The 25045-nt window shown below is 37.6% G+C and overlaps 2 protein-coding genes across 2 annotated transcripts; one reads left to right on the top strand and one right to left on the bottom strand.

Annotated features, from left to right (window-relative positions):
* Positions 1 to 43: 43 nt before the first annotated feature.
* On the bottom strand, positions 44 to 17528 carry PIGF (phosphatidylinositol glycan anchor biosynthesis class F). The gene is made up of 6 exons (XM_064446064.1): positions 17469 to 17528; positions 16754 to 17004; positions 15057 to 15148; positions 14095 to 14211; positions 8727 to 8835; positions 44 to 419 (listed from the first exon to the last, which is right to left on the bottom strand). Exons 2-6 carry the CDS (start codon positions 16979 to 16981, stop codon positions 306 to 308), a joined length of 660 nt encoding a protein of 219 aa, XP_064302134.1. The 5' UTR covers positions 16982 to 17004; positions 17469 to 17528; the 3' UTR covers positions 44 to 305.
* CRIPT (CXXC repeat containing interactor of PDZ3 domain) lies at positions 17512 to 22330 on the top strand. Its single transcript, XM_064446067.1, has 5 exons — positions 17512 to 17616; positions 17867 to 17932; positions 18319 to 18373; positions 19029 to 19132; positions 21847 to 22330. The coding sequence occupies exons 1-5, from the start codon at positions 17601 to 17603 to the stop codon at positions 21909 to 21911; spliced, it is 306 nt and encodes a 101-aa protein (XP_064302137.1). The 5' UTR covers positions 17512 to 17600; the 3' UTR covers positions 21912 to 22330.
* Positions 22331 to 25045: the final 2715 nt, after the last annotated feature.

The following is a 25045-nucleotide window of genomic DNA, read 5'->3' as shown; positions in this document are numbered from 1 at the left end:
AATAAAATCCAACTCAATGAACTTGTAATAAGAAGCCACCACATCTGTTACAAATATTTTATTCAGACTGGAAGGTACATTCTCTCAGGGTTACATAGTCTAGAGGAAGCAAAAACTGCACCATGCTGAAACGGCATCTATGTGGTTTTATTGAGTGGAGATGTTTGGCCTGATATACTCTAAATGAATTTGGATGGTCTTCTGCTTTGACTATACATATATACATATATATCTTTAAAAAAAGAAGTTTTGCACAGTCTGTATGGAATCTGCACAAAGAAATACCTTGTCTCTCTTTGCTCCAGTTATCTGCTTTTGTATGTAAGCTGCTTTCGGTTCCAGTGTATCCACAGAGGTGCAATAATCAGACCAGCCATATAGCCAAAGGTAGCTCCGAGGGAACAGGAAATGGGCCATACCTGAGGGGAGAACACAAGGTAAAAGCAGACAATGAGGAAGATGTTTGTGGTTTTTTTGTACTTCGTGAGCACAAATTCTCAGTGTAATTTAGGTACTGAAAGACAGTACAGTCTTATTCTACTTTAAAGCTTGATGTGCTTTCCTAAAAATGCCAAAAGTGTAACAATTATCTTCATGAACACTAAATGCTGTTGTACAGTTTTTAATTAATATGCATTAAAATGTAACCAGGCTTCTGGCTATTGCAGACTTCAGTTCAATATTCCCAAAACTATATGAAACAACTTAAAAGCATTTATATTCCCTGAAGTGTTCAGCTAACCTAACTTCTGTTCTGCTGCATACATTTGGAAACCTACAGATTTCTTGGCAATTTCTCCTTCCAATCTCTTGTGGCATTCTAAAACTTTTAGAGGTGTGTATAAATGAACTAATATTCAAATAAGGCCAGAGACTGAGATGTATAGAGGGTTGGTGGTTTGGTGGGTTTTTTTTGTCTTAAAAAGTAGGCAAAGGGATGAATTTCCCTCTGGCCAGCAGTAGGGAGGGAACATAAATTTGGAAACTGACTGAATATCTTGCACCCAGTTCAGCAAACATGTAGTAAGCCAACTGGCTTACGTTAAAGAGAGTTTTAATTATAAGCTCTATTTCCTAGTATAAGAACAGGGAACTGACTCAATACAGCTGACTCACTTTCACAAACCATCTAGTACTGAGACAAAGAAGTAACAGGGTGGTTCTCCCCCCACACCTTTTTTTGTTTTCTTTAAATTGGTATTGATTTGCAGGGAGGAGTGCCCAAACCAAAATTAATCAGTCTGTCCCTCAGATTTAGCTTAATTTACACACTGCATTTGATGAAAGTCTCAACTAAGTTGGTAATTAAAAATACTTATTGTAGAATAAACTGAATTCCCATCCCTCTTCAAAATTCTCCTTTGCATATTTTTTGCAAGGACAATTTTGCACTTCCTGCTGTACAGTGCGTGTTCCTGACACAAGTACAGACAGCACTCCTATTTTTGTTAACTTTTGAATGAAGGATAGCTCCACCTTCTATAGTACATGAGACTGAGAAATGCACTAGACATTAAAGAAAATATCCACATCTCAGTGTCTAGCCACCTTCTCTACTTCATTTTGACTTGCAATTTCTGAATATCAAATGAGCTTACTCTTAATGGTACTGGTTCCTCCTTTCATTCATTTCCTAGCTCTGATTCTTCTCTTTACTTCATTATCACTTAGAAAAATGTATTTATTCATATCCTTTGATCATGGGAATTTTGACTAGGAATAAGAGTAACATTTTTTGTCCTCTGCTGTTTCATCTTCACACTCTCCTCAGCTGTTTCATCTTCACATTCCTTAGCATTAGCAGTTTTATATATTATTTGGAGGTCTTAAGGAGTGTAGCAAAGATGATTATAAACAAGGTGCCTTAGGTACTCTTTATTGACCTTGTTTCATTCTTCCATTTCCAGGCATTCTGTCTCTGCTTATTTTTGTTACTGAATATTTTGGCTGTTGCCTCTCAAACCAAAGACTTCCTTGTTTTCATTCATTCAACAGTAGTATTGTAGATCATCTGTAAAAAGCCTTGAGATGCTTTGGCATGGTAATATATTGTGTATATTTAAAACTCAGATGAGTTTGTGGCCTTGGCTAAACTTAAGCTTCAGGTGGGTCTTTTCAACTTTTGAAATAAAATGTAATTAAGTTATTTCTAGCATTTTGCATACCACACACGTCTAAAGCATGAAACAATAAAAAAGTCCCTGCAACCTCAGCTGCTCACTCAGTAACGTTCAGTTGGAACAGGAGTTGTACTTTCTTATCAACTGATGAGGTCAAATACCACTCTAGTATCCACAAAACTGGACAGAGGCTTCATAACTCAACGGTCTTTTTACATCAAATTCTCTGAGTGATCAATGATCTTCCATTAAATTTTACCTACATTAGGTGAATCTATAGTTGCCTCTTGCTTTTCAGAAGTACAGGTAGATGTTGGACTCTGAATTTTTCACGTTCCCTTAACTACAGAGTCGATATCCCCAATGACCCATTAACCCTGTATCTTTTGGTACTTTGTGTATAGTGGGTGATTGTTGGTATGATTAAAAGGATCTCTGATGATTATTGTAGCTTCTTTTACCTGACTGAACTGCAACTTGGAACATAGTTTTTCAATAGTTATATAACTTTTAATATTAGTTATGCCTCTGTCTTCCAAAACATTCATTTTTTTGCTTTCCTTTTTAAAAATCAGTGTTACCTTACAGAAGTTTCAGGCTGTCTCACTTAACACACGAGTCTCTGACCTCTGAAACCTAACCCTCACCAATAGCAGCTGGCAAAGATGGGGGGCAAATGGAGAGAACTGTAAAACACTCCATCTCACTGTCCATGAATGAGACAGAAAAGAAACACCACCTCATCCCTTCTAGTAGCATAGAACAGAGGGGTATTAGGCCAGGTACTCATGGTGGTCAGATGGCTTAAAGTAGTTCTAAAGGCAGTTTGATTGGCCTTTTGAAAACTCCCTAAGCACAGGAGTTTAAAGCCTGGATTTAGAAGCATTGCTGTCCTTATGCTATTTTCTCTAACCCTCAAGACAGGGCCAAAAACCCTAGCAAACAGGTAATGATACTAGTCCTATACCTTTTATTCTTGACTGCTGGCATTTAGGCTTCATATATCCAGATGCATCCATGGGCATATCTAAAGCAGCAAGTTATCAAAGTCAGATTACAATGTGGCTCTTAAGCACATCAGCTGCACTAAAATAACAGCCCCTGCATATGCTTTTTTGTCCATCTATGAAAGTGGGTTGCTTTCCTTCGCATTGGCTGCTGGCCTCATTTTTCTGAGACCCACTCACTTTCTGCTGGACCTTCTTAAATTAATTTGACTTGTTTGATTGGTCTGCTTTGCCCTGTCTTTCAAATTCTCTCTTAAACTTGATTTAGCTTCCCTGACTTGGTATGAACTGCCTCTAAGTGGTAAAAATCTAAGCAGCTAATACTCATCTGCATTTTCTAAGAGATTCCATTCCACTTGTTTAAAGTATGCAACTTGTAATACACCCTTCTCCTCCCCTGAGGACTGCTCAGCTCAGTTTCTCCTGCTTTATCATCCCTTCTCCCATGAGGAAGCTGACATATCCTACCCAGCACTGATGTCATGTCTAGGCTGGATCCGCAACAGGGGAATAAGATGTTAGGCAACATTGCCTAACTGCACTTTTTTTTTTGAGGGGAAGAAGGTTGATCTGGAGAGAAAAGCATGGGGAGCACAGGAGACAGGACAGAACATTCTTCATGAAACTGTCATGAAATGCCTTGTCTGTCCCAGCAGCTGGGAAGCATCGGCTACTATCCTTACAGCCTAATACAAAAAGAGTTGTTTTATGTGTCAAATGCATGCAGAAAAGGGCAATTTTAACAACCTGTATATGATTACTGGGAATCTGAACAGCAGCTTGGCAGAAACAAATCTCTACCTACATGCTTAATAAGCACAAAAATTTGTGTTTTTAAGGGACAGAGCATGAGCCAGTGGTTAATGCAAAATGATCCTGACTTCTGCTATTTGTTTAAATTTTGTTTTTGCCATTTTTTCTTCCACCCGGCAACAGTGATAGGACTTAGCAGATTTCTTTAGGCTAGCTAAATAGACATTGCAGAACTGCAAGGTTCCTCAGTGTATATTAGAACTCTTCTTAAGAATAAGGACTCAGAATAGGAATTGCCAACCTTTCAGGACACAAATGAGCTAGTTTCCTCAGTGCTCTTTAGAACACCTGTGAACTGATGTAAGAATGCTTAGCATATTGCATGGAGAGCAGAATATGTTGGAGGATTCCAGCAAGGAATCTAGCTCTGCTGTGCTATGCATGTAGCTAGTTAAAACCAGAATTCTGACTGCATGACAGTTTTGTTGTCTATTACAGGTCTGCAACTTGCATCCCACGCAATGGGAATTACATATACATTGATAAGGACATAAAGGCCAGATTATTACAGGCCAGAGCAGCAACACCCTAATAAAGTTTTTTAAGATACTATAAATTAAGCAGCTGACTGCTGGAACTTTAATTATACAAATTCAAATACAGTGGGGCAATCTACTGTACTTCTTTTTTGTTAGTCAACTGGTTCCATTCTTTAGATGAGTGCTTTTCTCATATTCCTAAACTTGATTTTTTTTGTATGCTTACTATTTCAGAAGATCCATTTCTGACTGTCAATTAGAAAGCTGTGTAATAATTTTTGTTTCATTTTAAAACTGAATAAATGAGCACAATTACTTTCCCTCCTTGTTTCTAACATGCCTTAAATTCCTGATTGTTTAGTCTGTACTGTCTTAAAAAATTCGGTACATGCCTTTAATCTATTTTGGTTGCATGCACATGTTAACTAAAAGTGTCTTAACACATTGTACAGAATGTGTGTGTTGACAAGCACACGCCAAGGAGAACAAAGTGTGAGATTTTTTTCAGGCTGGCATTTGTAACTAGAAGTTGGTTTGTGAATTTGTGTTCTAAAGTTATAACAAGCATAACTGCCTTTGATCTCACCATTAAGGTTTACATTAAGAAAACATATCATTAAATAAACAATAACAACCACACTAGAGTGGAACGAGCTTCTACCTCGGTTTAAAAGAAAAAACCTCAAAACACTGGATGTTACCCCTTCTACTCATATAAAGCAACTTATTTTACAACAAAACTTTCACAGTAGGTAGTAGATCCAAAAGCAGCTACAAGAAGGAATCTCAGAGCTGTGTTAAGAATAACAAAATAGTGTGAAAGTTTATAGTCCTGTTTCAGCTTACTTGAGTAACCATCAAGAACTCACCCAATATTGTCCAGATTATTTTTCAGGTTACAAGTGTCTGATAGGTATCTAGACTACTATTTACAGTCATATTGGCTAAATTACATGGCAGTCAATCAACTCATTCGAGTTCTATCAGCATTACCTATTATGTTGGTGATATCCAGTATAAAGTGGGAATACATCAATTTCACTTTTACCTAATGATATGGAAACACTGCAGGCAGAATATTGTTTCAAAGTCACTTTTTACCATTAGTAACAGGTACTACAGATTAAAACTCCAGACAGATGGGTGGGCATGCACACAGTAAACCCAGGAACATATTTTAAAAACCTGTTATCAAAACATGCAATAAACCCAGGAACTCCAATTTTCAAAATTCAGTTCTTTTCACTGACAAACAGGATGTCTGGAATACTAGTTCCACTGCATATAATGCTTGCTGATAAGGTTTTTGGTCTTAATTATACCACCTTGTTCTGCAACTAAATTACCTCAGGCTGAGCAGAGAAAGGATGTGTCACAAGGTGTCTAGTAACACCTAAATAATCCCATTCTGTTGCAGTGGTGTGTGCTTTAAAGTGCCACTTCTCGGATGACACATGAAACCAGGATCCTAATCACGTCGTTATTAAAAGTGTGCCATCAACTTGAAATAGGCAATCTGAAAAAATTTGGCAACTGTAACACAGGAAGTTATTTTCTATTTCTTTGCTAGAACTGCCCTAACTAACCATAACCCTGACATATTCGCTGTGCTTCAGAGAGCTAGAGGTAACTAGAGATGGATGTACAACCAACTCAAACTTTTGAACATCATCTAGAATAGCCTTATTTAAATGGTCATAATTAAGTGTTGCAAACTATTTTTAAAATTGTTTAAGAATTAGGAATTAGGTAGTAATCTCAAACAGTGGCAAAATTACCAGTTTGGCACTTGTAATAAACTGAAACATTTGTGTGTGTGTTTGGTTGTTTTTTTTTTTTAAACACGATTTGGGTTGTGGGTTTTTTGGGTTTTGTTTTAAAGACAGAAATATAACTACTGTAGGGACTAACTTTTATTCCTATAAGGCAACTATCTTTACCTTTGTCTGAGATAGGCTTAATTCTGCAGAACTATAACCAGGAACAACCATCGAGCAGGCCTCCCTGACCAACTGTTTTGCATAGTTACAAAACAAATTTTTCTGAAAACTAGCAGAGGGGCAAGAGGCATGCCCAAATTATGTTAAAAAGTTACTTTAAGAATTTAAATAATGAAAAACAATGAAGGATACCAACCAACTTTCAGCAATACATTTTATACTTCTGACAAAAATGCTTTATATATTTTTCATTTCCATTCTGAAACATTGAGATAATTAATGTAATTATGTTTCCAAAATAATATTCTGTTCCTATTAAGTGATATTTACTTAGCATAAAAGTTGTTGTATGCCAAAAAATGCATTTTACATTATTATTATTTTGAAATGTAGACAGGCCCACTAATCTGAATATCCCCTGTATACAATATTTTTCAAACGTAAACACAGAAAATAAAGTGAAGATTTTGAGACATCTGTATTTATCTCAGTTTTGTTGCGTGTCACAAGAGGTATGTATAAAGAACCAATGTCTTTTCTTTGGTTTATGAATAAGTCAGGATGAAGGAGTATTTTGATTTTAGCCATTAGCATATGCATTGTAACTCCTGATGATGAATTTCATACCAAGTTGACTCCACAGAAGTCTAAAGTACTTTGAAGTAAAAACAGATTCTAGTGAAAGATACACAAGACACACTGACATCTGATTTTCTGATCAGGTAAGATATAGGTGCTACAGACTTCTCAGCTGCTACTAATATCTCTCAACCATGATGTAAAGGGATGACTACTAGATAATTTTTCAGTTCTATTAAGATTGCAGGAAAAGATGCAAATCCCAATACAGACAGCTAAGGACTGGGAAACAGATTAGCAAAAAATGAACTTGATGTTGCCCAAAATTGCCTTTTCTTTTAAAGCCAGAAAACAGCAACAAAGTAACATCAGCAGGACTGCCACATGTATCAGTGTGGCAATTCAGACAACAGGTGCCTCACAGAAAAGTGCAGGCAGCTTTATTCAATACTCTGCCAAATTCCAGCACCCTCAGTACTCACGCTCCTTCAACCTCATTTGCTTCAGGTGAGTGGCTGCAGGTATTTTTTGCCTATGAAACCATTTCTTTGAACAAAACTGACTTCACAGAATTGCCTTTACATACTCCACACTCTGAACTGGACTACAGATAATGAGATTTGATTAAGTGCTAAAACCTGATCAAGTGGAAAAATATACCAACTCAAGACATAGTGCTTAACTTTTTGTGTGAACCTCAGGTTCTATCAGGTTGTACTAACAGAGCTAAACCAACAGAAGTAGTGTTTTTCATTCCAAACTTGTAATGCATTTCTGCACCTGCTGGATGTCAGGTGTTTTTGCCAACTTTTGACATTTCAGGGCTACAAACAGAGCACAAAGGCAGCAGTAGCAACCTTTTGGTTTGCTTTATCATGTGATATTTCTCAATTATTTTTGACCCATCCAATTCTTGTAGTACCAGTTTTGCCTTCTCTGCAATACTACTTAAATAATTAATTGTCCGAAGCTGATTTCCGAAAGAAACCTTTGAAACCATCTGAACAGGCCTGGTCGATACTACTCGGCTCACAGCATATGAGTTTGGTAACTTGAGGAAAGAACATATCCACTGAGGATGTTTAGGAAAAAGTGTTAGTGTCATCATTTTATGGCAATGGCAGAATTCAGTTATGTTTAATGGAATAATTTCTTCATGCCAACAAAAATATTAAGAAAATAGCACAAATGTTTGAATTTATGGAGACAGAATCTGCAATGACAGCTTCACATTTTTTATTGTGCAACTACAAAGCTAATACTTGCCTTTCTTTGACATCAGAAGGTAAGTGTTTAATACAGTGCTTTGGCTACACCATTTCCACAAGTCAATCCAAATCCATTTAAAATGCATTCTGCTAAGTGCTTTTATGGAAGATAGAGGGGAACTGAAACACTAGGAAAGCATCTTTCCTTCCCTACCCATAAACAATAAAAGCTACCAGACTGAAGGCAGACAAACTTGGAGCCATCCTCATCATTTCACATTTCCCCTCCTTCTTGTCTAGCTTCTTATCAAAATACTTACAGCTCTATTTCATGATAAAATTTGCATGCAACAGAAACTCATAAGTCTATAACAAAGAACCTATTAAAAATGGAGGTAAAAATTTTGCATTTTACAGCCTTACGCTGTAAGCACAGATGCTTCCAATGACTTTTTAAATGTTTGACGTAACTATAGGAATAGCTTATGAGTAAGTCCAATATACCTGTGCAGTTTCAGAGCAATTGTGTGGCATGCGTATCCAGAAAATTAATATTTCTGATAAAGGTGTACATACTAACCTGCCAAGGCCGATCCCAATCAAGAGGAATAGGAAATGCTCCAAACCAAGCTCCAAGTATACTGCACATGGTAGTAATCTGTAGACTGCTTTCCCAGATGGACATAGCTCTGTAAAAACAATGTGTTATAACATTTCAACAGCAGCAGAAGTTACCATGTCAGAATGTTAGATCTGATTTCTCCCAAGATTTGTGAGACTACAAACAGATATAAAAATCCATATATTTGATAAAAAGCATGCAGGTTTCTCCTAAAAGATACAAACTATATGTAAAATCTAAGTTGCATATTTCAGCTATAATCACAATCTTTCTATATCACACATTCAGGAGATTATTTTCCCCTTAAGATGTTTACTGCAAAAGCCAATTTATTTTACCTGGGAGTATTCCTATTGAACTTGAAACATTGCTTGACTGAGCAAATGAAAATATCTCAGTGATCCTGCATGCATTACAGGGAGAAGCAAACATGAAAGGGTAGCATAGGATTGCTTAGAAAAGCACAAGCACAGTCAAAGTACTCTATGGCATAGGCGTGTTGATATTATTTGATGACTACAACAATGTGAAATTTAAAATAGAAGGCCACTATGTGAATCTTCCAAAGCAAATTTCCATCAACTGAAAAGAAACATTGCAAATAAACGTAACCTGCATGTTGCAGCCCTTCAGCAATATTGCATTCAAGTTCAAGTACGCTGGCTGCAGAATAAATTTATTGCATGCTAAAGAACCCTTCCATTGCCAATCATGGCACATATCATAAGAGAAATTAATGACTTCAGTTCTCAGTTTATAGCCTTCTACTACTACTGACTTCAAAAGTTTTGGAAAAGTTTGGTTTCTGGTTAATAAATAGATAAGTACTTATTGCCCATCATTAGTCTACCAACCGATTGCTTTGCTTTTCTCGAGCCATGAACATTCGAGTACTTGGTACCAATTAAGAAACATGAACAGCAGAAGTTCAGATCACAGTAGAGCACAGTTCTGAGACAGGAGAACTGGGCTGAAATCCCTGCTCCAAATCAGTAAGGTAAGAGATCTGAATCTTTAGTTTGCTACATCTTAGATTATAAACACAAACCTAGCTTTAGCTAACAGAAGAAGATGCATTTTTATGGCTAGAAGACTAGATGGATACTAAACTCTGTTTAGGTTGCATGACACAAAAGCCTTAGCCCTATACCTTGTTTTGAAGAGTCTAAAATTTCTGATTTTATTTCTGAGTACACCTCACTGCTGCATTTGCTATTGACCAAACAAGTGTAAAGCAAACATTTTTCACTGTTTGCAAAATAAAGGTCATATAGATTATAATATTTATGGTGCAACCCTGATACTTTGAGCAGAACTGTTGCTTCTACAATAAACCCATCCCTTTAACTTACAACACTCCATTTCAATTCATAATCTTACCAGCTGGAGATTTTTTTTTAAAGGGAAAGGTGCTGATTTAACTATAAAACTGTTTAGAAGTCTGCATATAGAAATTTTTGTAAGTTATTTTCAGAAGCTGAATAACTGAACGGAGAGCTGTTAGGCAGCACAGGAAAGAGAACACTCACTACAGGCTTAAAGCAGTTAAAGAGCCAGCAGAATGTACTGAGGACTGACTGAGGATCCCACAAGACATCTTATCTGGTAAATCTACGCACATACTGCTACATCGTGTGGAGATACCAGACTGAGTCCAAAAGCAAAACAACAGAACTAGCAAGGCACAATGCCCAAATGAAGAGCAGCCTTTGGTAGTTTGCAACTATTTGAGCTGCTAATTCAACCAGTCTGCAGCATGGACACTGGCTACTCAAATACAATCTGACCTGTCCCCCATCATTATCCCAGAGGAACAACACTTTGATTATTCTCTTCATGGAATGTCACATATCAGGATTCTTGCAGGTATTCTTTAACCTGTTAACCCACCACATAAAACCTTCATTTGCATGAGGCTAACAAATGCAGCAACATTTATAAACTTGAGTTTTACAGGTTTCTTTATTCTTTAACTATGAATAAACTACAAACAACTAAGATCATTCTGCAGGCAAAACTAGCAATATTTAAGAAAATAAATGTTCACTAGTGGTGCAAAGGCCTTTTAAAGCCTAAAGTAATAATTTAACCCCTTTAAATAATACATTAAGTGCTGTTTTAAATAACATTTGAATTAAGAGGTTCGCTAACACAACAGGATTTACTAAGACAGCTCCTGGATAGACAAGATCTGGAGGTTTGGGCTGCATCAGGACTGGAATACTAAGCAGCACTTAGAATTTGATAATGCCTAACTTTACAAAGAACATTTCCAAGTCTGTAAGAGTATGCAGTTCACAAACAAGTGATAAAATAGGTGAAATGAAAACTGGAAGGAGCTCTAAAGTTAGGGTTTCATACTATTTTTTTGCAAGCTACAGGTTCCTACCCACGTGACATATTATAACTGCTATTATACCAGAAATTTAAACACTATTACTCAGACTAGTGATTTGAAATAGTTTCCAAAAGGAGCAATAAAAATCGGCAATTGAAAGCTGATTTCTTAAACGCTTTTGTGCATGAGGCTTTCAGCCAACCACTACTGAAAAGCCATTTAAAGAATAGTCACCTGCTTCCACTAGCGCTGATAACCCTTTCTGTAGATTTTTATTTCCCTCTATCTGCTTACAACAGCACATGATAGCATATGATCAGTGTCATGACATTGTTCACAACACTACATGTCAGAATACAGAGTCCACAGATAGCTGGCACGGGCCCACTGCTTCCCAAACGCACTAGTGAAGAGAGCCCTATTTACAGCCTACTTAGAACTGGAGTTTTTCAATGTAGAATACACAAACTCACTTTCCTCACACATTTTATGTGTGCATAGACTATAAATACGTGGGTAAGAACAAATCATTCAAATTTATTAAAATTAAAAAAAAAAATCTATTTCGTCCATCAAATTGACATTTCCAATTTGAAAGTGTACTCAGTTTGAAAATGTGGAGCATGTGTAATTTTCTGTCTGAGCTACAACTGTGTTTCAGGCAATTGTTTCATATATACACACACACCCCCCAACCAACACCTCCCTTCCACCCTGCCAACAACCCAAACTTTATAATACAAACAATAAACCTGCATTGTCACAGTTTACATGTTATCATGAGAGGGTACATGTAATCCACCTCCTAGAGGCATGGGTGCTTAATAACTGATCTTGTAGTAACCTTATTAGAAGTGATTTTACTAGCAGTGCAGCACTTCCAAGTGCTGCAAGTAGAAACAGAGAAAGCCAAGCATCTCTACAGAAAAAAATATGCACTTTGCAAGATTATCGCCAAAATATTTAAGTCAGACTGACTCAGCTGTACCATAGCTATTATTAAACAAGTTAGTTGAATGTAACTTTATGAATAGTCCTGTGACAAAACATTATGCGCATCAGTATTTTCACACTAGACCACCTAAAACATAGCAGAAAGCTATCCAGAGCAATAGCTAGGTCATTAATATCTGTTACTTATTTATAAACTCTTTTTCTGCCTTTCTGCAATGACATAGCACAAGCCCATTTCCATCTTATAAATATAGCACAGGCAAAAATAGTTCCAGTAGCTACTTAAGTCTAAATTGTATTCAGATATTTTAAAAACACAGTCCTTTTTCATACTAAGCTATATACTTAATCAGACTTTCCAGCTTGCCATTCCAGTGCAACTGAGTTTGCTCAGCTCTTCTTTCAAGGCAAGCAGCTGTGCTGATATTACCTAACAATCCTTTTCCTCCATTCAACCAGTCCCACCTCATACCATATGGTTAAGTTAGAGACAACCTTTTAATACATAACGTCCACACTCAGCTCCTGCCTAAACACAAGATGTTCCAACTCATTCATGAGGTCAAATATAAAAACACAGAATTATTCTTAAAGCAGCTTGCTACAATCCATAAAAAAAATTTCTACAATATTTCCTTGTAATCTATTTTCATTCAAAGGCTAGTCTAAATAAACATCATTATTAGACTTTTTTTTCAGATACCATCACATGGCTCACTAGTAAGAAGTACGTACAAGTTGTCACAGCAAAAATGTTAAAACAAGACAACTCTGTTTCCCATGTAATAATTGTCCTGAAATAGCATTAAGATCTAGACTAGGAAAGAAATTGACAGGCATTCAAAATCTAACCTGACACAAAGACAGACTGTTGTCAAACATCTGTTACTTTGATTCAACTATTATTTCCAGTTGCAAAACCTCCAAAGATGACTAAGTGAATAAAGAATCATTTTTTGTCTAAACAACTCCATGCTTTTATTAAAGTCTATTCAACCCTTCAACTGAAAATAAAAAAAACCCAAGCATATCTGACTTGAATGAGGATTCAAGACAGTTTTCAATAAGCTGAGAACTGAGAAAAAACAAAAGTCAATACCTGAAACTACTACAAAAAGTCTACTTTTGTCCTCCTTTATAGAAGTTTAAACAAAAAGTAACTCTGTAGGTCAGCAGCATTATACAACTTTTCACGTCCTTTTGAGATGAGACTTCACCCATATGCACTATTAAAAGGGAATGAATGCTAACTTATTATTATTAAATCTCAAGCATGTGTGGGGCTTCTTTATGTTTCAGCATCTCAGTCTTTCACCAGTCCTGTTATTTAGTGAGTGAAAAAAGGCAGAAGAGAGAGGATACTACCAAAAAATACATTATCCTTGATACATGCTAATGTCATGGCTGTCACTGAGGTGAAAATGAGGTGAAAAGGCTCATTTTACTTTAAACATACTTTTGAAAAAAAATTAATGCTTGAAAACTGACACTGAAAACAGCTTGCTTTGAAATTTGAAAAAGAGCATGAGTAAAGATTACATACTTAAGACCACAGTAATTTTCACCATTATATTCAAATTAAAAATACTGTTAAAATAGTGTTTGTTTTGGCTTGTTATTCCTACTTTAAAAGCTGTATTTACGAAGGTACTATTGGATCATGTGCAAGATTCTCCCTGTACAGGTCAGTCTCAGGTCTCCTCTTTATTTGACAATCATCATCCTGGACTGCACAATGTTTTTATACCAGTAAAATGTGTGTTTGAAACTGTACTCCCTTAAAACATATATAAAGTGAGATTTATTGTCTGGACACCAAAAGTAAAAAGCCAGTTTTCTGAATCAATGTCTTCAAAATAAATAATAATTTTCTTTGTCAATAAAGCTTTTATAAGCCTGTAATTACAAATATGAAAATTGCCCGTAATTCAGGAAACTTTCATTTCTTTACAAGAAATTCCATGATACAGTGTTTACATCAATTCTGTCCATTTCTAATCTGCGTAAAATCAGAAACTTTAGAATAGAACGTACCCATTTTTACTAAATACCCGTATCCAAGCTTGTACATTTGGTCCCAGCATACATAAGCATTGTAAAGTAGTGAAGGTAGACAGGAGAACTGCAAACAAAAACGTCTCAGTCACTGACCTACAAAGAAGGAATATTACAAAATTCAGTGAGGTAGTTACTGATTTTCTAAGAGTTCCAAGATTTAGGGAGAAAAAACCCACTAAGTCAGCTTGTGAAATCATGCATGCTTCTTTAAACCTCATGTAGCAGAATAAAGTATTTCCTTCTTACCCTCTAGAATAGTAAAGAAAGATGGAAAGATTTCTGGTATCTTATCTCAACAAATACTGAAATGCAGTATTTTAAATGCATAACATTTTGAAAGACACAGGTGTACCTCATATAGAACACTAGTTCTGAACTGAAATATGCTTGGATATTTACTTCATTATTCCATTTATTTTCTAGTTTGATGTTGTGGAAGCAGCCTTGAAACCAAGCTACATGCTGCTATTGTTAAGTCAGTAACTTAGTATCTCTCTCAGAAATCAGGCTGCTTCATGTGTGTCCTACCCCCCCCTTTTTTTTTAATCATTCCTGAAAATTAAAACACTAATATCAAAAGGATGAAAAATATGCAAGATGCATGTTTTAGAACCTTACGAGGAAAACAACTAAATGAAATTTTGAAAAATGTTTGTACCAGTATATTTAACATAAATATTAAAGTAAAAGGAGTTGTTTGTAACTGTCTTGAACAACGTATGTCCAAATACACAGAAACTGTAAGAGCCAGCTTCTAAAAAAACCACGCCACCCCCCACCAAAACTCCTCCCCAAAAAACCGAAACAGCCACCCTTCTTCCCCCAGCCAGGAGCTTATCCTTTAATTTCCAATGGACTAGGAAATATACAAGTACCAGTATCTGCAAGGAGAACCACCCCTTAAAATGTTTAGAGAAAGACAGGGTCTTCTGACTTACTCTATGAGAGGTGCTCCATAAAGAACAATAATCGCATGAAATAGTATGCAAGACATGAAAAAGTATATACAGCATTTTAGAAATCTGGATATCTAAAAAAGAGCAATAAAATATCAGAATAATGTTTCTAAAGAAAATAGAACATAAGTAACATACATAGTCTGTATCTTATCAATAGCATTGTACTCTACCTATTTCTTTAATTTCAGCTACAGCACAGTATGATAATAGCACGGCATATATCAAGCCAGTTTTTCCTATGTTTAATACTTTAAATAATTTTTTAGAAATGATCACACTCCACCTAAATTTTTTTCATGCACCCTATTATAATATGACAAGCATACAAAAGATATAACTGGGAATGATAAACAGAGATAATTTTATTGAATATTTTTACATTTCTGTTTTACATCTGTTATGTCCATTCATTAAAAGGCATATTTCACAGAAAGTGAAAAAATAGTTAAAAGCAAGAAAATATGTAATATAGAAAAAAGACATTCAGAATCAAATAGTTAAAATGACATGAAATAAAGACCACTACATTTTGAACTCGGCATCTTAAATTCTAAATCCATTTGAGAAATGTCCACGACTTTCTATAAATCTGCAAAATGTGTAATTTTCTATGAATTTAAACAACAGTTTCTGGATACTCACTATATCATATAGAAGCATAGCCACTTGATAAACAGTTCTGGTTAGGTCTGTTTTGATCAGGTCACCAATGGAAATCCATAATATCAGTTGAACTTTTTTTTTAAAAAATATTTATCCCTTATGCTAGACTGGGATGTAATCTCACCTAGAACATGAAGACTTCTTCATTTTTAAATCACAGATGGTTAAAACACTTGTTTTCCATAATGACTTTGTATATTTCACATCCCTTTCAGTCAGCAAAACTAAACAGAAGCTTTGCATACAAAGATACTGCTTTCAGGGATGTCTGCTTAAATGTTTAAGAATCACCATATCAGAGCACTAAAACTTGTCTGACTCATCAAGCTGGGAGTGCAAGGCTACCCACTTGACTTCAAAATGCTGGTGTATTCCCTCACTCCTGAACATGCTGTGCACTGCTTCACAACCACTCGGTGCAAGCCTGTTTCATTGGGATTCATAACTTTAATGGTCCTGTTACAAACTAAGTACAAAAATTTCTCCCAGCATTAGATTCTTCTGTAAGCAAATTCCGTCATTCAAGAAAATATAGTAATTTTAATACTTATCAACATAATTTTTTGATATTTACCAACTTTAAGTTGTAATTAGCTAGTCTCTCATGTCTCAAATTCTAAAAACTATTTCTCTTCTTTCCAAGTTATTGGAAACTCATAACTACACATGAGAAGAGCATTTCTTCATAACGCAGAAGGTTCAGTGCCCATTCAATTTTGCCACCATGCAAATTGTTGTAAGATCAACAGTTGGGGGTACATGCAAGAATATATTGACGAGAAGAAGGAAAGGGGCAGAATCGCTTATCTCATCAGGTTATTTACAGGTAGAGAAAGTTTAACACCAGGAAAATATTGGAGAGCTTCTTTGAAAAGGTGCTACACAGCTTATTCATGGAAAACAAGAATTCACCACCAAAAACTGTCTTCCTTCTTTCTCATTTGATTATTTCAATGCAAGAATGTGCTTCCCCTCTGTATTGTCTGGTAGCAATTTAAATATAACCATCTTACCTTGTGAGCAAACGAACTTCTCTTAGGAGACAGATTTGGTTTAAGGACTAAGTGCAAGATTATATTAAGGGTACTAACGCAAATAGAACAGATACACAGCCATGCAAGGTGCGTTCCCAAAACCGTGAATCCGTCCCAGAAGACGGCCGGAACAAACGCTGTCAGGATAATTGAAAAGACACCGAGGAGGTTGGCAGCCAAGAGCTTCCTTATTTCTGCTTCTTTCATCGTGTTCCCTGCTCACCGGCCACCTGCAAGACAGCAAGGCGTACCCCGTTACCGGAACCCAGCAGAAGCACCACAGGATGAGATTATTTCCTAGCCGCAACACACAAGGCAGAGCTCTGAGCTCAGCTTAGGGGTTAAAGTGATGACTCTGGGGCAAAAGAACGTTTAAGTATTTTTTAAAAAATCAACCCCAAACCCAAGGACGCAGCAGAGCTGCGCTAGGAACGCCGGGCACTCGCACCGAGCGGGCGGGCGGGCGGGCCTACCCGTACCCCTGCCCCCACACCGGCACCCCTCACGCTGCCGCCCGGCAGCGGGAACCGCCTCAGCCGCTTCCGCCCCCGGGCCCGGCCGGGCCGCTCCCTCTTCGGCTGGGAGACGGCGGCAGGGCGGCCGCCTGAGGGGCCTCGCTCGGGGGCGGCCGTCCGGGGCCGTGAGGGGCGCGGGGGTCAGTGAGGGTCCCGGGAGGGGCCGCTCCGCCTCTTACCGCAGCACCGCCGCCGCCGCCCCAGTGCGCGCGCGGGGCCGCCTGGCAACGGAAAGCGGCAGCCCGGGGGCGCGTCAGTTCCGGGGAGGACCCGGAAGTGGCTGCTGGTGGTTGTTGTTGTGGGGGCCCGCCATGGTGTGCGAGAAGTGTGAGTGCGGGAGGCCTGCGGGAGCCCCCCCCCTTTTCCTTCCCCCACCTTTTCCTCTCCCCTTGGGGGCCCCGGGTGCCCCCCGATCTGAGAGCAGCGGTTCCGGGTCCCGGGCCATGTAGGGTGGGCTGTAGGTGGCGGTTCCGGGAATGCCGGTGCGCGAGCTGTCATCCTCGCGCAGGCAGCGCTTGTTGCGAGTGTTAACGCAGCGTAGTTTTAATTTTTTCCTTCGTAATGTTTCCTTACGTAGGCGAGAAGAAACTCGGTACGGTAATCACTCCCGATACGTGGAAAGATGGTGCGAGAAACACTACAGGTAATGCTGGGGAGGTGCAGCACTTGCTTTTCAGGTATCTTAGGGCACTTAAGCTAATTTATGATCTTAAGGCTAAAACTTGAAATGGTTAATCCGGTTAATTTTTAACTCCCGTAATTTCCCTCCTATGCACTGGGAGTTTATTTACCCTGAGCTGCTCAGTACTGAACTTGTCCGTTTTTTTTTCTCCTTGTATGAAATGAAATGCACAAACAGAGCACAGTATAAAGTATTCTGTTGTCCTGTAACTTAATGCTGTGCTATATGTTTTATCTCTGTGACTTTATTTGCATATGTATAAAAGCTGTAAACTAAGCTTTTTTTCTTTTTTAAGTATGCTTGGAACTGGGAAATTTATTGGTTTAATGGTTTTATTCTTGTTGTAGAAAGTGGTGGCCGTAAGTTAAATGAAAACAAAGCGTTGACCTCAAAGAAGGCAAGGTTAGTATTTAATATTGATTTTGGCTAGAACAGTTGGTTTGCTGTCATTGAGGCTTGTCCCTGCATATCTGGGCAACTGCTCAAAACTTATCCCAAATACACTGTAAAAAAAAATTGTGGGGATTATGACATTTGATTAATTGGTAAAAATATGTCCATATGTATTTCATGGGTGCTTTCTGCTAAATCAAAGAGCGTAGGTAACTTTTACTGCAGTTTTCACTGAAATGTCAAGGGTTTGATGTTTTTGTTAGGATAGGAGCCAGGGGGGCTTATTTTCTGTGCTAAGATTGCCGGTACAATCTCTTGAGCATTTCCTTAATATCCAGGAATATTCTGTTATTCAGGGTGGGCCAGGTACTGCTGCAAGGTGTTTAAGTTCAAAATAGCCTAGTGTCTTAATAAAAAGACACATTTTGAGTTCTGTTTTTGTTAAGTTTTTGTCATAGTGAAAGAAATCTCTCTTAGTGGGGCAAGTGGGAGCTTTTCTTTAGACTTTGTGCAGCCTATTAGAAATAATTCTTGTATGTCTCTTCTAAATTTTAGTTTTTGTTGGAGTTTCTGTCCGTTCCCTTCAGCTTAGACTTTTTAGGATGAGGCTGAGGAAATACTTTATTTCAAGGTGTATAAATAAAATACATTTCCTTTTTCCCAGGTTTGATCCTTATGGAAAGAACAAATTTGCAATATGTCGGATCTGTAAGAGTTCTGTCCATCAGCCAGGGTCTCACTATTGCCAAGGATGTGCCTATAAAAAAGGTGAGTTTCACTGAGTAGCAAATTACCCAGTTTGGTTTGAAGTTAGAGATCAAGTGGAACTCTTGCATTTGTCTCACCTTACAAAGAGAAGGATGAGATTTATCATTGTAATAGCAGGGACCCACAGAGGTTGTGGAATCTCTGTGGGAGGTGTTCAGAGCTTGACTTGAAAAGCTGTGAACCAGCCTCATCCAGTTGATGGTGTTTTGAGTGGGATAGAGGCAGGACTAGAGACTGCTGGAGATCCTTTGCAGCCTAAGTTATTCTATGATTGTGCTTCTTTTAGAATGTTTCCGGTAACTAAAGCAGTAGAATTGGAAGAATAACTGTGAGCTTAATCTTGGCAATTGCATAGAAAACTGTCACTAGCAAGTTTGATTTTTCTTAGTTTTAAAAATAAACCAGATTTTGTAGAACTCATTTCCTTGTTGCAGTCCCCTTTCTGGTCTCTTCTCCCCTCTCCCCTTTTTATAATAGCTAAATCTAAAACTCTGAATAGTGGTCTCAAAGAAAACAAACAAACAAACAAAAACCAAAACACCCTACCCAAAACCAACCCCACACCCGCCCCCCAAACCAAAATCCAAACACTCCAGATCTATCTACCCCCCAAAAAAAACCCCAACAACCAAGCAAAAATCCAACTTCTAATCTTAGTAAAGCAATAGGCTAGCTTAACAAAAATAGAATACCTGGGGAATAAAAGGCAAAGAGAGAAAAAAAATGAGTTGTAAAAGCAATTAAGAAAGTATCTCTGAAGGCAAATCATGCTTGTGGTTGTCTTTGTGCCTGCAAGTATTCTTACACATTTGGTGGCTTAACATAAGCTATTGAGAGGGTTCATTTATCTGAAAGGAGTCTCTGGTCCAGTTGTGAACATGCGTGTTGCATTGTAAATCAAACTTGGCTTAAGGTGAAACTGAAAAATGAGAAGGAACAATATAATCATCATCCCTAGAAAGCAAGATATTGCACTATGAAGTACATAATATATAAAATCTTTCTGTACTTATGAGTTATGTTTGATGACTGCACTGAAATTCTGCTTATACCTGGAAGCTTTCTATCTCCCATATTCATAATAAATCTTCAGTGAAAAACTGCTCAAAAATTCCTGAGGGGAGAAAAAGAATCCGTTTCAAGCAAATTTGATGGAGAGCTTTAAGGATATAAAATTTTAACTTGTCTTGTGATTTTGAGTAGGTAAGCAAAAGGGCTTAAACTTGTAATTCCAGGAGGGAAAAAAAAGGAACATGAACTCAGTTACATTATTAATACTGCGGAATCTGCGTAGCATACAGACATCGGGTGAGCCAGTTGTTAGATGTAGCGCTACAGCTAACCAGTAGTAAGTTTTGTTTATGAAATTACTTGAGTTATTCTCTAAATGTGTACTGTGTCACTGAGTCAGTGGTTTCGCAGTCTGCTGTAGGAGGGTTGCCTTTTCTAGTTGCTAGATGCTTGCCAGATGGCTGCCTGAATCCCATATGGTAGAACCTTGTTCTCTTTCTTAAACTTATGGCTGGTTTGGGTGGGCTTCAGGATTTCGTCTTCATCTGCTTGTGTATCTTTCCAGGTTGAATCTGGTTTCTTAATAAAATTCAGAACTCTTAAGTGCTTTAGGTTCTAGTTCTGACCATCAAAGACCTGTTTGTGGCATGTTTCTTGAAGCCAATGCAGTCATATGGCTTAGTGCTTCAACTGTTGCATATGTCTGAAATTGAGAGGCAATCTAAAGTTCATTGCTTCTCAACTTAGACCTGAAGTGAACAGCCTGTGGGCTGGATTTTGCTTTCGAAAGTGAGTCATGTGGCATGTTCCCTGCTGTTCTCTTTCCTAACGGACTCAGATATGACTCCAGTCACATGATGTCAATATACAAAAGCACATGATTTGGAGAGCGTTAACAGGAGTAGTTGCCACTTGACCTTTTTTGTTTGTTTTTATTTTTTTGTCTGCTGATGAATGGTCTTGTAAAATGAGGTGTGGCTGTACCAGACAAAAGATTTAGCACCTTTCTGCTTTAGAAGAAGAGGAAAATATCGAGATAACCCGCCCCACTGCCCCTGCCAAACTTGTGCACTTTTTGCTGCTCTAGCCTTCTGTCTTGCTGCTCTTTGGGTTTAGGTCAAAGTCTTCTGGGACATCAGTAGTCATCTTCACTTCAGCTCTCAAGTATTCTTGGTGTCCATAAATAGCTAAATTCTATGAAACCGTATTCTTCTCAACTTTATCAATTGTCTGAAGCTCCCCACCTGTTAATCTTCCATTTAGCAGTCAGTTTGTCAGTGACTATTTTCTTAACCTAGCTATTTTCTGTCTGTCTCAGGCCTCAGTTTGGCTACAAGACTTGCAAAGCTTAATAATATACCATTTTTACATGTTTGCCAGATGGGAGCTGTTCCTGGCTCTCTTCCAGTATTCCAGCAAATTACATTCGGGCAGTGTTGTGAATCATAATGCTCTCAAAATGGAGCTTTTTTTTTTTTAAGTGGCAGTATTACACATATGCTGCAAACACCAATTTGTATTAGAAGTCATATTATTACTTATCATTTGCAATATCTGGTGAGAAAATGCACAGGTAGATTGTCCATGAGAGCTACTTTAAACATTTTCTTGAAAATGGTCTTCACAAAAACATAGCAACCATGTTTTTGAAGAAAAACTTTAATGATTTTAAAATAATTTACACACCTTTTGTGTGCTTATAGGCATCTGCTCAATGTGTGGCAAGAAGGTCTTGGATACGAAGAACTACAAGCAAACTTCTGTCTAATTGTACTGACTAGTCTTTTCGTGAACTTGAACTTCTATGTCTTTGTACAGTAACTTTTCTCTAAAATCATTTGTGAATATTACGCTTTGGAAGATAATACGTTTACTTGGAATGAGATGAGAAGTAAAGACATCCTTATTGTTTGCCTAGAAATGTACATAATATTTGATTTTTGTTGTTTTAGCACTAATGTTAACTGATATTTAAAGGTAATGGTTTGCAGCAACTGATACAGTTCAAAGTGAATGAGAAGATCTTAGTGGATAGGTTGAAACTGTGTTGCCATGATAACACAGATCTTAGAGATTAACACTTATTCTTTTGCTGTATCTTAAGTCTTCTGCTTGTCCAATAGTAATATTTTATAGATGTATAAAACATGAACTTGTATCACCTCATTAAAGTATTGTCTTCATTTAGTTCTGTGCTTATAGGTATTTATAATTACTCTCTCCCCAAACTATTATGTCCTCCTCTCTAAGTATTGTTCTTCAGATTTTAATGCAATTGTCCTGTTGAATTTTGTTTCTGCCCACAGTGGGGTTGGTTAAATCATGAATTGTTAAACTACTGAAATCTAGTGTGTTTTCTTGCCAGTTCTTACTTTGGCAGTAAGACTGATTAGCTATTCCCTTGTTGGCCTCTAAGGAGGCTTTACATATGGCATCTGGTGGCTCAAGGTAATAAAATAATGAGCATCAATTTCTAATGCCAGGCCTCAGTCTCACCGTTTCCTAATTTAGTTTGGCTTTTAAATACTTGGTTTGAAACTGGCCCTTGAATTCTGTGTTGTAATTGCTTTATACATGTCAAATTTGAAAGATCAAAAGAGGCTGCCTTCTCTTCGGCATTGGTTTGATACAAGACTTGACGTGAGCCTCTCTGAACATGAGAGGCTGATCGTGGCTCTGCATTTCTTTTGTCCTTTGGCTAGTTTCTACATAAGAAAGCACTTTCTCCTATGGAGAATAGTAAGGTTCACTGTGCGTGCATGTTAAGGGAAAAGAATGGTACTCTTAATTCATGATGGGGTTTTAACTGGACCTATAGGTGTTTACGCCTCCCAGCAATCGCCTCTCGGCAATCTCTTATGCTTTTGCAATTTTCTTTCAACTGTAACAGAAAAACTATCAATGGGAACTTCCCTATGAATAGACACTCTGTTTTAGGTTTCCCTTTGTTCTCATATCTATTACTGAGACAATTGCATGACTAATGGAGACTGAAAAATCACCGTTCTTTCTATGTGTTAGTGGGAGAAAATAAAGAATACTGGGAATATAGTTATTGTCTTTGGTCTTAGCTCCTGTCATACTGTGCAAGCACAGTAAGTAGCCCTCTAAAGGGGGTTGCCTGACACTTCCTGTCACCCTTAACTATCCATTATTCAGCATTGGTCACCAAAGTTTCTTGTTCCAAATGCGTTGACATTCTGCCATTGCTAAAGTGGTAATTCTTTTCAGCATTTTGCATTTACTAAGAAGCTTTGTCAGGATAGTGGGATGAGCTGGGCCCCCAAAAAGAAGAGAGGAATGCTGCTGTTTGTTTGTTTTTTTTTTTTAAAGCTTCACCTACCTTAATAATTGAATGGAGGTAGGTGGATTAACTAGCTGGTGATAACTGGTAGCCTGCAAAGTTATTTCCTCATGGTGGTGGCCACTTGTTTCCAAACACATCAAGGAATTCTAATATTGGTGTACATCTCTCTGGCATGTCTTTTGTATGGATGAAAACAAAATGTCTATAATTGGTTTCAAGTTTTGCACCAAGTGCTTGTCAGCAGAGCATGTGGCAATTTCAGGTGGCAGATTCTCCAATATTCTCTGAACTCTTCACCCTTTATGGGTCTGTTCTCCAAGATTGATTGATTTTTCGCTATTCTGTGAATAAAACTTCTTTTCTTGTCTTCCTAAAACTTGCCAGTATCTGTATTTCAAAAGCATGACTTTGTAATTCTTGAATACGTGGTATGAAATGAATGTTTATTGCACTCTGTAAGTATTGGCACTGAATGAACTCTTACCTCATTTTGTAACTGATTTAAGAACAACAGGCATTTAAATAATATGATCCTTTGTTCGTAATTATTTTGTGAATAGGGCTTTTATGCACCTGTTTCCCATTACTGGGCAGCTGCTTTTGCATGCTAGAATGTATTTTTGTTGGAAGAAGAGGACAGGTTTTGTTTTGGAGTGGATACAACAGTGGTTTGTTGTTCTAGTGGTTTGTACATGCTTGGGGTCTTCCATCTGTAGCTCTCAGACCTTTTTAGCCTCATGAGAAACTCAGTTCCTGAGATCTGTAAAATTTGCTGATGTAACAGTTGACTTTCAGAAAAGCCCATTTTCCAAGCATTATTTAGGAGACCCATTGATTTAAATTTAGATCACAAGCCCTCTCCTGCACCTCCAAGGTGCACCACAGTTCAAGGCAGTCTTGGCAAAGAAGCACCTAAAGTTAGATTTTAAATTTTAGTACACCCTCAGTATGATTGAATTGTCATATAAAAACATTTTTGTTGATACTAAAAAGGTCTTGTTAGCATGGGATGCCTTTCCTGAGACATTGTGCAGTGAAAAACAAAAGAAAATCTGTAATGGAAAGTTGCCATTTTTGCTTAATGTACTGAGAAGAACACATTCATGCTCCCAGATGATCAGACTGTCCTCTAAATCACTGGTTACATAAGAGATTTGTGCTGCCAGATTTTTAGGATTAGAATTTTCCTCACTGCTGCTGAATTTCTTACCGTTCACTGGCCAGAGCTCTTACTGAGCTAAGTATAAGCAACATTTTGATGCTGATTATTGAGAGAAAGGAACAGATTGGCTGTGAAAATGTTACTCTGCTTGTAGCAGCCAGTCAGATGAAAATTGAACAGGAACTGTTGAAGGGTCCTTGTTGTGTCAGGGTGTTCTCATATGCTTCCCCATGTTGGTGGTGGATTGTTTTATTTTTTTTTTAAACCCTGTTCTTTCTGCTGCAGAAGCTCAAAAAAGGACCATCCAGGATAGTCATTTGGCAATACTGTTCTAATGCATGAGGACTATTTTAATTGTTTACATGTAGAAATATGGCGGGGTTTTTTCCCCTCTTAGCTTTCTTCTGTTCCTTCATTATCAGAAGGATAGCAA

Source organism: Phalacrocorax carbo, chromosome 3 (genome assembly GCF_963921805.1).
Source record: "Phalacrocorax carbo chromosome 3, bPhaCar2.1, whole genome shotgun sequence".
Taxonomy (NCBI): domain Eukaryota; kingdom Metazoa; phylum Chordata; class Aves; order Suliformes; family Phalacrocoracidae; genus Phalacrocorax; species Phalacrocorax carbo.
This window is presented reverse-complemented; position numbering and strand designations above follow the sequence as displayed.

Coding starts and splice junctions, on each gene's coding strand:
- PIGF (XM_064446064.1), bottom strand. CDS start 16,981: ATGAAAGAAGCAGAAATAAGGAAGCTCTTGGCTGCCAACCTCCTCGGT. Junction 8,836..14,094: donor CGGGTATTTAGTAAAAATGG/GTACGTTCTATT, acceptor TTGTTTTTACAG/AGCTATGTCCATCTGGGAAA. Junction 420..8,726: donor ATTGGGATCGGCCTTGGCAG/GTTAGTATGTAC, acceptor TTCTCCCCTCAG/GTATGGCCCATTTCCTGTTC.
- CRIPT (XM_064446067.1), top strand. Junction 17,933..18,318: donor TGGTGCGAGAAACACTACAG/GTAATGCTGGGG, acceptor TTCTTGTTGTAG/AAAGTGGTGGCCGTAAGTTA. Junction 18,374..19,028: donor TTGACCTCAAAGAAGGCAAG/GTTAGTATTTAA, acceptor CCTTTTTCCCAG/GTTTGATCCTTATGGAAAGA.